The sequence below is a fragment of the Lichenostomus cassidix genome, chromosome 5 (assembly GCF_008360975.1).
Source record: "Lichenostomus cassidix isolate B80296 chromosome 5, HeHo_3.0, whole genome shotgun sequence".
In the NCBI taxonomy this organism is placed as follows: Eukaryota; Metazoa; Chordata; class Aves; order Passeriformes; family Meliphagidae; genus Lichenostomus; species Lichenostomus cassidix.
In genome coordinates, this window is record NC_139486.1 from 4263047 (window position 1) to 4277284 (window position 14238).

Below are 14238 nucleotides of genomic sequence, written 5' to 3' on the forward strand. Positions count from 1 at the left end.
TTTGACAGCATTTCTGTGCAGAGCTACATCAGGCTCCCCTGCTCCATGCCTGTGACACCTCAGGCAGTCCCCCTCTGTACTCAGGGCTCATGGGGCACCTCCACAACCCTCTGCATCCATCTGTCCTACAAATTCACCTTTCTCCCCCTGGCCAAGGGTTCCCTGTGGGGTCATCTCACCCCTCCACACACAGCTGACATCTCTCCAGCTCTTTCTGTTTTCCCACTATTAGCCACGAATCCCTCAGCAGTGCCTTTCTGTATTCCATGGTCTGGAGAGCACTTGGCCAGAGAAGCTGTGGCTGCCCCATCCCTGGAAGTGTTCAAAGCCAGGCTGGACAAGGCTTGAAGCAACTTCGGCTAGTGGAAGGTGTCAGGGCTGGAACCAGGTCCCTTGAAAATCCCTTCCACCCCAAACCATTCTGTGATTCTATGAGACAAGAACCACCCAGATCCCCCAAAAACGCTGTTCACGCAGCTTTTGGGGGCTGAAAATGCAATTTCCAGTGGGGTAAGGGGGATAGATGTTCCACTTTCATCTCTATGGGAACACAGCCTTGGAAACAGATGAAGTAGGAGCTAGTGTCCTTCCAACAGGAGGCAGAAGCTGGGGAAGTCTCTGACCTGCCTCTTCTCTCACCTCCTTGCACACTGACCAAAAGCCAAGAGATCCATGCAAGACCACCCGTCAGTAGGTGAGCGCTGGTATTTATTGTGCTGAAACAGACAGTGCTGGTTGAACATGGACAAGGAAATCTGTGGTGAGATCAAGTGCTGAGGCCATTCCTGTGTTTCTCCAAGCAGCGTGGAGCAGAGCTGAAGGAAGAAAGGGGTGAGAGTGTGGCACCCGAGTGCAGAAATGTGCTTCAAACCGTACCAAGAACCCTGTACATGGGCACTTCTCGGGCAGCCAGGGATACAGTTCAGGCTTACAACTCATTAATTAAGCAGAGCAGCTAATCTTAGCACTAATGAACTCTAGCTCAGGTAATGTAACATTTAAAATGAATTGGACAGAAGTCATTCACAGTAAAGATTTCCATTCCTGGGATGGGTGAGAGCTATCGTTATGATTAGATTACTGCCAGCCAGGACCAAAACAGTACACCAGGGCAAGAGGAAAAATAATCATCCACATGGATCAGCTCCAGCTGTGGCTCTGAATGAGGCGCCGGGGGCGAGTGTGAGATCTCCACTACGGTATCAAAACAAACATCACGGGTGGCACACGTAGAGCGTAGCATTGTCATTGTCATTCGGCTGGGGACACCACCCCTGCTCAGGGCAGCGAGGGAGCAGAGGCAGCAGCAAAGTCGCTTGTTCTTCTTCTCCCCCTCTCTCCCTCCCTCCTTCCCTCCCTCCTCTGAAAAGTCTCTCCCAAGGGCACTGCAGTTCCGTTCAAAATTCGTCTTCAGAGCTGTCGGCCAAGAGCATGACTCGGTCCTGCATGCTGTTAAATTCCCTCTGCTGGGGAGGAAAAGAAACATCAGAGAGGTGCACGTGTGAAAAGGAACAAAATGTGAGGACAATTCAGACGCCCCCATGAGAAATGAGTGGTCAAATAGATAACTCAAATCTATTTACACTTCAACCATCCTTATTTCTTTGATCTTTTGCCCCTTCCACCAGCACGGCACCTGTCCAGGGCTGAAGGCTGATGTAAATAAAAACAGGATTCCCTTAATCTTATCAAGATAAAAGGGGGCAAAAGAATCCTTTTGAAGCCAAGCACAAGAAATCACTGAATAATATTAATGGCTTATGAGAAATAATTTGTATAGCCACTCCTATCCTGGGGAATGTAACAAATATTCATGAATTCTACCTATAACACTCTGTCTTTGGAAGTACCCAGGTGTGTGTTTGGAGGAGAGAATTCCCCCCACACCCAGTGCACTGAATAAAGCAAATACCACTTCTCTGACTTTGTCTCTGCAGTGTCTCCAGGCTCAGTTGGGGCAAATCACCCATCCCATAACCGAGGTGTCCTGGACACTGCAGCTCAGATAGACCCTACCCAGGCTGGGTTTGCTCTACAACCCAAAGGGTTCACAGTTTCCATACCTGTCCTTAGCAGTTTCCATACCTTTCTTTTATGTCTCTTGGAGCCGTTTCTCCTCCGGCGGTTCATGATCTTAATGCTGTACAGAGCTCCCAGGATGAAGAGAGCTCCAGCTATCCCAACTCCCACAGGAACCAGCATGCCCGACATGTATCCTGCCTAAATGGGAAAGAAAGAAGCAGAGCAGCACTCACTGACCATCCTTTTGGGGTCATTTTCACCAGCTGAAGACTGCAATCTATCCCAATGGTGATTTCCTCAAAGTTTGCTGGATTTGAGTCTCCATCACCTCCCTGCTTCCTAGGGCTAGGAAAGCCCCCAACCAGGACCAAGCTGGTCACCACCACAGCTCAGCTTTTTCTAGCAGATATTTACTGCTGAGAGCTGAAACCCTCCAGTGCTTGCCTGTCTTTAGGAGAGGGAACAACTTGGGTGAGTGCTGGGGTGAAGTGTCTGTCCACAGGTATGCAGGTGGGAGGGAAAACCTTGGCTGCCAAAGGCAGGAGATCTCAAGCCACTCCAAGGCCTCCTTGGCTTTGGACTCAAAATCTTTGAACCAAACACAGGAAAGGATCCCCTGCATGACAGCAGGATGATGACACAGAGGGAGAGTTCACACCCCTTCAGCTGGCCTAAAGGGAAGCACAGCGAAAGTAAATCAGCTCTAATTCAATCCATGAGCTGTATGTTTGCATTACCCATTAAAAAAAATACAGATAGCATGACTAATCTAAAATTACACATCTAAACACTTCAAATCCTTAGGAAAATATCCCCAAGTGCTTGTGATTTTATATTTTATTGCTTTAAATGAAAATGAACCTAAGTTTTAAAGTGCTAGGTTGCTTCAGTATCCTCAACTAATTTGGGCTCAGTGTTGCAAGGGAGGCAAGTCCAGCCTGCCTCCCCCCTCAGTAGCTCTGCCTCCTTCACTCTGCAGCCAGAGCCCTCTGCTGTGCCACTGCAGCTTCACCCTCTGCCATCCACACCCCCCAAAACAGATTTGTCACCTGCCAAGGGACACAGGCACCAGTTCTGAGGACTATCAGACAGCTCTCAGTGAGACTCAGCCCACTGCTTACAACCACTTGTCTTCATCTGTGCTCCCAAAATACAACACAGATCCACAGCACACACACCATAATTACTGCTCTTCCATAATCCACTGAGTGGGAGGAAAAAAAAAAAGGTGTTCAGGTGCACTGCCCTGCCTTTGCACACTTACCTGGAGAATGACAACAAGTGCTTTCATCTGGGGCAGACACGATGCTAAGGAGGGCTGGCTTCCTCCCCCAAACCCCTCCAGATCCTACTCAGGGCTTTAAATAGTAACACCTCTGGGTCTGAATCCCAAAGCCTGAGGGATCTTCAGCTGCATCCTTCAGATTCCCTGACCAAACCCTTTTTTTCCCTCCCAAAAACCTGCCCTGTTCAGCTCAGGTGCTGGAAAGGGCTGCATCCCTGTGCCCTGGAAAAGGAGGTTAGTGAGGACACAGCTGAAGGCTGAGTCTCTGTGAGGCAATTAAGGTGCCTTAATTGGGTGACCTAATTAGTGCAGCGTGGGGTTTTCTATTTCTAGAACTTTGCTGCTGGCACGGGCAGTGAGGGGAGACTGAAAATGGCTTTTAGCTGCTGCCCAGTTGAGTTTCCATGTCTGTTTTTAATACAATGAACTCCTCAGCCTGTCTGTGAGCCTTTATCATGCCTGACCAGCCCATGGCTTATTTCAGGTTTCCTCCAAAACCCAGATTAATGTTTTATACCCCAAAAACTGTGATGTATGCAGATCCAGCCCTTCTGTGTCATGCAGCCCAACTTCTGAGGGCTTCTGCACCTGCTTGACAGAAAACCCCATTTCACAGGCAGCTCCAAAGCCACATTTTTACCCTTTCCTATGGGAAGATGTAGCTTCTTTAGGGATGCTCTTAATACACCCAATCCATGCCCATGACCTTCCTGGCCCTGCTGGGCTTTAAGATAACAGCAAGAGAACTTGAGAGGAGCTTCATGTCCATTATTTGCCATACCAAACGCAGCATTTGCAGTGTTTGCAGGAGACCAGGCATGAATTATCCCTGACCCTGTGCTCCTGGTCCCACAGCCCCCACACCCAAAGGCCAGAGAAGGACATATCTCTCAGGGATGGGCTGTTGTGCTGGAATCCTCCTCTGGATGGAGGGAATCACAAAACAGAAGACAAGGGCAAATGAGAGGAGCATATGTGACTGGTGCTGATAAACTCAGTTAAGAAGAGGAGGGAATGAGGTGAACAGGTTTGTTTGCAAGTGATTTGCTACACCAGCAATTGGTTGGGAGTGGGGGGAGTGGTTTTTTTGGGCTTTTCTAAGGGAAAATGTGAGCCAGGTGAAAGATCTGCCATTCCCCAAGGGAGGGAGGTGGCTCAGGAGTGAGTCTCTCTTCAAAGGGACACCAGTGGATCCTCAGTTACACCAGCTTGTGCTGAGCACTGCCACAGCCCAGGCTCTACCTGCACGAGGTCCAGACCCTCCAGAGCTCTGCTGGGGACAGGAAGATGCAGTTCCTCTGCAACAGGGAAGGACAGAGGTGGCCAACAAGGTGACAAGAGAGAAGTGAGAAGACACTGATGTCCCCAAGCTCGTGCTGTGCCACGTGTTGGCATTTGCAGGTGAGCTGTGCATGCTGCAATCCCTCCAGGCACACAACAGCCTCGGTGGCTGCTCTTTACCTTCGCTGGGAAAACCATTCTCTGTCCTTTCAGCATCTGCTCTGGATGAATCCCAGGCCAAGGAGCTCTGCTATGAGCAGAGCTTGTTCTAGACTTGCCTCCTTCCTAGTGCAGGCAGAAAGGCAACTCAGCAAGGGCTGGGCAGGAACACAACTTAAACCCTCCCACTCCTCATTCCTGGAAAACAGACACCCAGATCCTCTCTCTCTGCTCTGCCTTGGTGGTAAAGTGCTGCTGAAATTTGGTGAGGACCTCATGGGAAGCTGGGCTCATTGGGTGGGTCTGCCTAAGCTTAGAGATGTGTTTTCAGAGTTCACTGTCGAGTCACTGCTGCTCGTGATGGTTTTTATTTCTATTGACACTGATCCTGCTCAAGAATTTCCAAGGCCTGTTGAGCCACAAAATATTCTTGCCTTAGAACACTGCTGTCACCTCATTTCCAGCTTCATGGCTCTGCTGTCAGCAACACAACACTTGGATGGCTTCACAACCATTTCCAAATGTCAATATTTGCTCCAGGGCAGCAGAGCTTACAAAGCCATCACTGCCTGTGGCTGGCACAACTCCTGATTCCATGGACCAGCTCCCTGTGGAGCCAGGCAGGAATGATCAGGGTTTGTTACCTTGTCAGCCTCCCTGTGTTTGATCACTCTCCTTCCAGGGATTTGCAGCATGTGGAGGTAGGAAAGGTCTCATCCACAGGCACTGCCATGGCCTGCAGTCTCTCACCACAGAGCCTCTGGATTTGGCTCCAGAACTGAGCTTAGCACTTAGGGAAAAGGAGTGGAACTAAGTTCCTTACCCTGGGATCCCTGGAAACATTCCAGGGCAGGTTGGACAGGGTCCTGAGCAGCCTGATACTGGACCTAGTGGAAGTTATCCCTGCTCAGTGCAGAGGGGTTGGACTAGATGGACTTTCAAAGGTCCCTTCCAACCAAAACTATTCTATGATAAGTTAAGGGGAAATAAAAAAACTAACTGGGGTTGTCTGACAAGGTCATTTTGTGGTGCAGAGGAATCAATCAAACACCTCTGTCCCTCCTTCTGCTCTTAGTTCCTCCCCATCAGGGATGTATTGTGGATTCACACCATGATAAACCAGCAGCACCTGGTTCATTTGCCTCCCAGAGACAATTTTGAGCCCTTTCTCAACTGTCTGTGTAGAGATAAAGAACTGCACTGACAAGAGTTTATTTATTTCTGCAAGTAAAAGTGGCTTGGCTTTGAATGGAATTGAAACACTGAGCCTCCTACCTTATCTTTCAGCTTCTCCATCCAGCTTCTCACTGAAAAATAAGGGAAAAAAAAAGCTGTAATCATGCCACTTATATTAATTAGTAACAAATGATAGTGATAACAGTAAAATAGGCAGCGATTAACTTGACAAGCTGATAAGACTTCACATTAGATTTCCTCTTTTCTCATTCATGAGAAAGAGCAAATGCAGCAAATCAGCACCAGAAACTCTTGGAGTGAGTTGGCAGGCAAGTAGCTCACCTTTGCCTGAGCAATTCACATCTGAAGAGTGACTTAAAAAGTGATTAAAAACATTTCAGTTTGTGGGGTTTTGACCATCACTTCTCATACACACACTGGGGTCAGACAAGGAGAAAACCTTACAATGCAGTTATCCCCTTCCACTGGCCTCCTCCACATGGATCCACTTCCCTGAATTTGGAATAGCCTGTAATGATGGCTAAAAGTTTCTTATTCCCTGTCTTTTATTCCCCTGCTTTTCTGGAATAGTCACTGCCTGCTCTGGGAAACCTCTGGAGGACTGGAATAGTATTGGAGGTGCTAAATTACTAAACCAAGCAAATTTATACTGCCAGCACTGCGACTTTCTTCTCCTAACAGTTAACTAAGTCCCGTGAAATATGGCAGCTGAGAATTAAAATTCTGCAGTGGCAGGTGCTTTGGGATGAAATATTCACTAATTTCAAAGAACTGCAAGGGCTCAGCAGTGGCTGCAGGAGTCACCACAGGGCACTGGATGATGTGTCTGCACTGCACAGAGGGCAAAATGCCCACAGAGATCCAAAGATTTTAACAAATTCCTGCCCATAGGTAAGAAGCAATAAACAGTTATATGTTGTTTTTTTCAGGGCTCAGCAACTGTTTTTCCAAGGATTCCCATCTCTCCAGGAGGACAATGCTCCAGGCACAAGGGGACTCTTGGATGCAGCAATGTCCTTCTGAGGGATATTTCTTCCAGAGGGCATTAAATCCCAAATGTAGCCCAGACTTTATGGATTTAGACCCTATTTCCAGGCCTGCTTTGTTACAAAACATCCCTTCAAAGCTTGAATTAGCAGTATCAGAGCCTGCACATGCTTTCTGTGAGTGTGGAGAGGGCACAGGAGGGCCAGCAGCAAATGGCTATTTTATGTCTCGGATATAATACAAGTTCAAAGCAATTTGAATACTCCTTTTGAACTGTCAGCAACGTAACACCTTCCACACAGAATGATCCCAAATTAGCTAAAGGTGAAAATGTGTGAAGCAGGCACAGGTGCACTTATCTCTGACAGGGAGCTGAGGAGAAAGATGAATTATCCAGCAGACAGACACACACAGCACTAGGAGAGGACACCAGGTCTGCTTTTATCAACTCTTCCACCATTACTCCTGGCCTGCGTGGGCTGAGCCATAATAAACTCAATTTATGAAGGTGCCACCACCATCCTCCTCTGCCAGCCCAAGCCTGCATGCCTGGGATGTCACTCCAGTGGAATCCAGGAGAGGAAGGGAACCCATGGTTCCCCTGGGCTGGGATTGCAGAGGTGACACTGCCAGGAGGAGTGGTGACAGTGCCACACAGCTGCAGACTACAGGGCTCAGGGCTGCTGTCCCCCTGAACACCCAGCCAGCCACACGTGCACCTGCAGGGTGTGCTCAGCTTTGTGGCCCAAACTCCAGCTGAGCACAAAGCCTATTTTTACACCTTTCACAACAATTCCAGGGGATCAGTGAGCTCATCAACAGCCGACCCACTTCCCTGCAGCTGAACAAGGCAGCAATTAACTCCAGAGTATTTCTGCCATGCAGAGGCAGGGGCTGAGCTAAGAATATTCTATTACCTATTTTTAATGAACACAAACTCTGCCTTTGTTCCCCTCTGCTCCACAAAACAACAGCAGCACGCCCACTGGGGCCCACAAGCTCAATAGTACAAATCTTTATTTGCTATCACAAGTTTGTTATTAAACCCAGCCTTGTTTCTGGCCATGCAGAGCACATCAGGTGCTTTTGAGATCAACCCAGGCCACAGGAAAAACAACCCAAGGTGATTTCTCCCTGACTAGGTGCCTCTCCAGGGGATGCTCTGATGCAGCCACAGCCTCTGACCTCTGCTAGAGGAAAATAATGGCCCCAAATTAATGAGACTGAGGCAGCAGGAGGTCAAAAACCCTTCAATGTCCTGGCAGGACTGCACTGGGAAAGAGCAGAGAGTGTGGAGCTGTTGGAGCTGTCACAGCCAAGGTCCCAACACTGAGCCTGTCAGGCTGGGGCAGGACAAGTCAAGGAGCACTGGATTACCATGAATTACAAATACTTTTAGTGTCACTAATGCACAGAAGTGGTCTAACACCTTTGAGGAAATGACAAACCACTGTGTCACTAAAGCCAAGAGCTCGCTGCTCCAGTGATTTACCCATCTGTGGACACCATGGGGTGTGGGTAGGAGATAAAGCACTATTTCAGATTAGAATTGATATCTGTGCTAAGCAGCTACCATCAATTAACTCTGGACTTCAGACTCTAATTATGCAAGAGTATCCATAATTAATAGCCTGAACCTGGTCTTGGGAGAGGAACACTGTGGTTGGCACCTTCCCATGAAAATGCAATGCTCTCCAAGAACACCAGGTGACTTGCCAATGAGGCCAAGGAAATAATTAGTAAAAAATACTCTAACCCATGTATTTTTCATCATCCCCTTTTTTCCTCCTTCCCTGATCACTGAATGTCCTGAAGAAACTACAAGAGTCTCTGGATGTGAATTACTAACAAGTGTCTGCAGTGTTGGCTCATCTTCCATGGCACTTTAGGATGGTGATTGGTCCCAACTCTCTGCCTCAGCTTAATTTTGATCCCTTGGTTTCATGGGGAGCTAAGTAAGATGAGTGTGGAGCACTTCTGCAAATTACACACATAATCTGACATTTCCTCAGTGATTTATATAATGTCTGCATCTCTGCAAATTAATTTTAAATAACATATAGCTTAAGATTAAGCCAGCCAGGAGCCCAGAGGAGGAGCACTGGCACTGACATCAGAGCAGCCCAGGATGAATTCAGACAGATAGAGATGCAAGGTGCTATTTTTAGTCAGTTTTACCCAGCTTTCCCCTCCAAAATGTGCAGCCAGCTATTCACAAGCTATGGTGCCAACTAAGTGAGGCTCATTTGCAGAGATGTGATGTCTGCTTGGCCCCTCCTTGGAGGGACCTGGCCCAAGGAACAGCCAAAATTCCCTGAGAGCAAAACCCTTCTGAAAGTTCAGGATTTGGCAGACACAGGTGGGAGGCTCAGGAGGGGACAGCAGGTGACATCTGAGGGTGGCACAGGATGGCCCAACATCAGGAGGGGCTCTGAGGTCTCCCCAGAGCCTTCTCTTCTCCAGGCTGAACATTACCATCTCTTGTGGGAAGATAGGAAAAGGCTGCAGGCAGCCTAAACCTAAATAAGTTACAGCTGTGACCCTAAACAAGAGAGGTAAATACCTTTGTTAGAGAATGAAGCAGAGAATGAGTGTAGGACTAATTAGGAAAGGCACCTGTGGATAGTTTACTGATCAATGGTAATGGAATAAGGAGCACCTGTTAGGTAGGTGAAGAAAGTATAAAAAGGTGTACCAGGAGATGATAAATTGCTGATGCCTAAGGCCACCTTGTGTGTCAGTGTTTGAGTCCACCATCAATCTCTCCCAGCCTGGCTCCATAGCAGAGGTGCTCCAGCCTTTGGAGCATGTTTGTGGTCTCCTCTGGACCCACCTGGCCCCATGTCCTTTTGATGTTGAGGCCTTCACTCCTGCTCTCTCTCTCTGCTGCTGTTCCAAGGACTGTCCATCTTCAGGTAAGCTCATTTTCATTACCCAGGTGTCCTGTTCCCCCTTCTGCCCTGGCAGCTGCAGGTGCCAGAACCTGGCTCTGCCTTTCAGCCTCACCAAAATACACCATCAAGTCTCTCACCAAAGGCTTTTCCCTGCTTCCCTCTCCACCCTCCTCTGAAATCAGGAGCACAAGTCCTCGGGGCCTCTTGCTTTGCCAACTTTTAGTAATCCTAATTGCCTAATTATCCACTCCAATGCAATGATAAAGCTGCTTAATAATTCTGTTCGCTTCTCGTTCATTCTCTCCCTTCCCAGATAAGAAAATGCAAAGACTTCTGGTGGAGATTTCAATCAATAATTCATGCCCTACTGCCATCAGTTCTGCCTCCCCCCTCCCCTCTTGGATGCCCTGCTGCTTTGTCTTGTCACTTTGGTTTCATCTAATCAGCTTGTTTTAATCATAGTCTCTTTTTTAATCATCAGTTAAAGCAATTCTGGTTTTCCATGGCACATTATCACTCATCCTTGCAGATGTTGCCTGATTTTCAAATCCAGTGCTTACAGCTTCATTCCAGAACTTTATCTTGCTGCTGCTGAAGGTTCATCCATCACCATTTCTTTTCATAACTCCTCCACCACGACCACCAGCCCAGTGGTGAAGATGTGGCACCCAGACTCCTGCACACCCTCCAAAGGGCAGGGGAAAAGGATGTTTTTATGGTTATAAACTAACCTGGGGATCAGGCAACCTCTAATTGCTGAAATGCAATAGGCTGAGAGAGCAGCACCAAACTCCACTCTGGGAAATCAGAAAATAACAGCCGTGTGCAGGACATGACAAGATTTTGATTTAACAGCTACTATTAATTGCTTTCACATCTGAGATCAGAAATATCCCTATCTCAGGAGCCACAGAAGCTGTTTAGCACAGATCTGCCATCACCTTCTTCCCTAAGAAAATTCATTCCACTCTTCCACAGCTGCTCTTCCCATTCCCCAGCATGACATTGCTGGGGTTTGCTGCTAATTCCCTTTGGGGCCAGAAACTCATTCATATTTCTCATTCACAGAACCACAGAATGGTTTGGGTTGGAAGAGACCTTAAAGCTCATCCTATTCCACCTCCTGCCATGGCAGGGACATCTTCCACTATCCCAGGTTGCTCCAAGCCCTGTCCAGCCTGGCCTTGGACACTTCCAGGGATCCAGGGGCAGCCACAGCTTCTCTGGGAATCTGTGCCAGGGCCTCAGCACCCTCACAGACAAGAATCTTTTCCTAATATCTAATCCAAGCCCACACTTTCAGCAAAGGAGAACTGGTTAAAGTGTAAAAAAAATAAGGAAAAGATTGATTACTTTCAATCAGTCTGTATATACCGAGCAACCTGCCCTGTTCCATTACAGATTTCATCCCTTTCTCTTGCAGGTTAAACTTTTTTCCCAAATGAGACTTGTGAGAACAATTTTGCAGAAATGCTTCATGCTTCATCTGCTCAGCTCTGACAACTTAATGGCACAAGGGTGCATCAGCTCCTTTCCCTTAAAAAAGCACAATTTTCAATTTACTTACTAGCACAAATAAATAATAAAGAAAATGGCATCTGGCTGCAAAGCAGCATATTTTTAATTCCAGAACAACTACACCTACCTGATGGGAATGTTGATGCATGAATTGCCCAACTCAAGAAGACTTGAACAGCTGGATAATCAAACAAATGTCAAACTGACAATTACCATTTATGTTTTCAGATAACAATTTTGCTTGGGTAAACTTTGAATTAACCCGGTGAACTTCAGTAGTCACCATGGCTCTGTCTGGTCTCTGAACTGTACCAACTACACCCTTTTCCCTGCCTGTCCAGCTGCAGCCCAAGACTGCCACAATCTGCCCAAATCTCTTGGAAGAGAAACAGAAATGGGGAGGCAACTCACCACACTCACCTAGAAAGGAGCTAAAATGGGCTTCCCAACTCCTTCCCTGACCTTATTAACCCCATGGAGTGAGGTCTGGTTCCTCCTTTTCCTTTTCTCTTGCACTTTTTAGCAAAATGTTTTCCACTTTGATCTGCCTGCACTGAGTAGCCTCTTGCAGAGGCTGGCAAAGGCACTGCCCTTGTGCCCTGGCATTTCTCTGTGAACTCAGCTCTTCTGGGTCTTCAAAACACAAATTGACACTATTTGTTTCTCCCTAAGTGACCCCAGACAGGCACAAGTTGTCAAAACCAAGCCAAGGTACAAACCCTCCCATTATCCTAAAAGGCAGCAGCAGGATGTTGCTGTGAACTGGCTGTCACAATTTGTTGTATGATTAAATATTTACTGGATCACACTGTGTTCAAAAGCTGTGGCTGCTCTGGGAGAGGAAATGCAAACTTTGCTTATGGAAATGGCAATGCCTCTGCTGGAGCAACGTGGGATCAGCTTCTCCCTCAACTCTGCCCTGGAACAACTCCTGGAGCAACACAGGGATTCACCAGCAGTGAGAATCCACCCTGCCTCAGCTCATGGGGCTTCTTGGGTGCTGAAAATGTTTGTGTTCACCAGCTTTTAGAGAAGCACAGACTGGTTTGGGTAAAAGGGACATTAAAGACCACCCATGGGCAGGGACACCTTCCACTATCCCAGGTTGCTCCAAGCCCTGTCCAACTTGGCCTGGAACACTGCCAGGGATGGAGCAGCTACAGCTTCTCTGGGCACCCTGTGCCAGCATTTCACCACCTCCACAGGGAAGAACTTCTTCCCAACATCCCATCTATCCCCACCCACTGCCAGAGGGAATCCAAGGACGTGGCCTTGGAAAAGAAATTCTTCCTCCTGTCAGCAGGCTCTGTGTTGTGCTTTCAATCTGCCCAGTCACCCCAGGGCTGGGAGCAAACAAGCCCCTCAGACGCGGCACAGAGCCACTCGGTATCCGTCGGGAAGCCGTGCCGTCCGATCCCACCAACACCAGAGCTCTGTCCTTACATCAAGCCAGTATTTCAGCTCTTTCTGCCACCAAGTCCCCTGAGAAAGGAGTGGTCAAATAGAAAAGCTAAATCTTTTTTACGCTTCAACCATCCTTGTTTCTTTGAGCTTTTGCCCCTTCCACCAGCATGGCGCCTGTCCAGGGCTGAAGGCTGGTAACAGTTCTGGCCTTGTGGATTCCCTTAATGTTATCAAGATAAAAGGGGGAAAAAGGAATCCTTTTGCCATTGAGCACAAGAAATGGGTAATAATATTAATGACTTATGAGAAAAGTAATTTGCATAACCGCTCCTATCCTGGAGAATGTAATGAATATTCATGATTTTAGCTATAACACTGTGCCTTTGGAGGTACTGGTGTGTGTGTGTGTTTGGTGGAAACAATTCCCACACATCCGGTGCACCGAATAAAGCAAATACCCACTTCTCTGACTCAGTCTCTGAAGTGTCTCCAGGCTTGATTGGGGCGAATCACCCCCTAAAATCACTGCTGGTTTTGAGGGCTGGCTGTAGGATTTGACTGTGTATATTGATAGAAAAATGACAGAACATGGAATTCAGTCCCTTTTAATGCCCATTTATCACTAATTCTCTTTTCCGCTCCATAACCCAGCTCCCTTTTCCATAGTCTGGCAAAAACAAGTGGAGTTTTGCAAATTAAAACTAAATGTCAGGTTGCAGTGAAGGGAGGAGTGGAAAAGGTGGAGAAGCTGCAGATGGAGAGCATCTCACGTACCCCTCTGCTCCAGCAGCTTGTCATTTTGGCTGGAGGACAGCAGCAAAACAATAGTGGCTGTTACTTGATTAAATATCTTCCAAATCTCCAGCTGAAGCCATGTGATACTCCCTTATACTGAGAGGAGGGGGCATTTCTGATTCAGCCCTCTCTAAATACAAACCACAGAGATCTTCCTGCCCTCCTGACAGAGCCCATGGCCTTATCTGCTTTAAAGGATCAGCAGCCACACTGCAAAATTTCTTTTTGTGCTTCAGTTTATGTCTGATATTAATCAGGCTTGGAAAGATTCTCGGTTTGCTTTTTTCCTTCCATGAAGAACAAAAGTAATTTTCAGAATCCTATTTCCTGGGGACACTGTATGAAGGATTTGCCTGCAGCAGGGGCTGAAATAGGGGATTTTCCATTTTTGTGTTCAAAAAAAAAAAAAAAGTATTTTTCTTATTTCAAGTTTTGGCCTTTATTTCATCTGTCAAGATGCAGCACTCCCCATGAAATGACACAAAGATCAATAAAGGACTAAATGGCTGGAAACAAAAATGATGGAGTTGACCTTTGAAGGAAAAAACAGGTATTAGACTCTGTTTTCAGCAAACAATTATTCCAGTAATTAAACCACAAAGCCCTGAGCATCGATTAGATGCTAAAAATAAGATCTGATTATCACAGAGACCCATTTTCTTGCAAATACTTGGGAAGAGCAGTGCTGTCCAGTGT

General features: G+C 47.2%; 1 protein-coding gene across 4 annotated transcripts in view; it reads right to left on the reverse strand.

Moving 5' to 3' along the window:
- Positions 1–687: 687 nt before the first annotated feature.
- The window catches only part of ARMH4 (armadillo like helical domain containing 4), a 54852-nt gene continuing 41301 nt past the window's right edge, over positions 688–14238 (reverse strand). For 2 of the 4 annotated variants that reach the window (XM_085061039.1, XM_085061040.1), the window contains exons 6-9: positions 6023–6054; positions 4769–4873; positions 2086–2220; positions 688–1466 (exon numbers count right to left, since the gene is read on the reverse strand). In XM_085061039.1, the coding sequence (XP_084917165.1) occupies positions 1398–1466; positions 2086–2220; positions 4769–4873; positions 6023–6054 (341 nt within the window). In that variant the 3' untranslated portion in view covers positions 688–1397. The remainder of the gene's footprint in view (positions 1467–2085; positions 2221–4768; positions 4874–6022; positions 6055–14238) is intronic. The other 2 variants (XM_085061041.1, XM_085061042.1) reach the window with 2 other exon arrangements.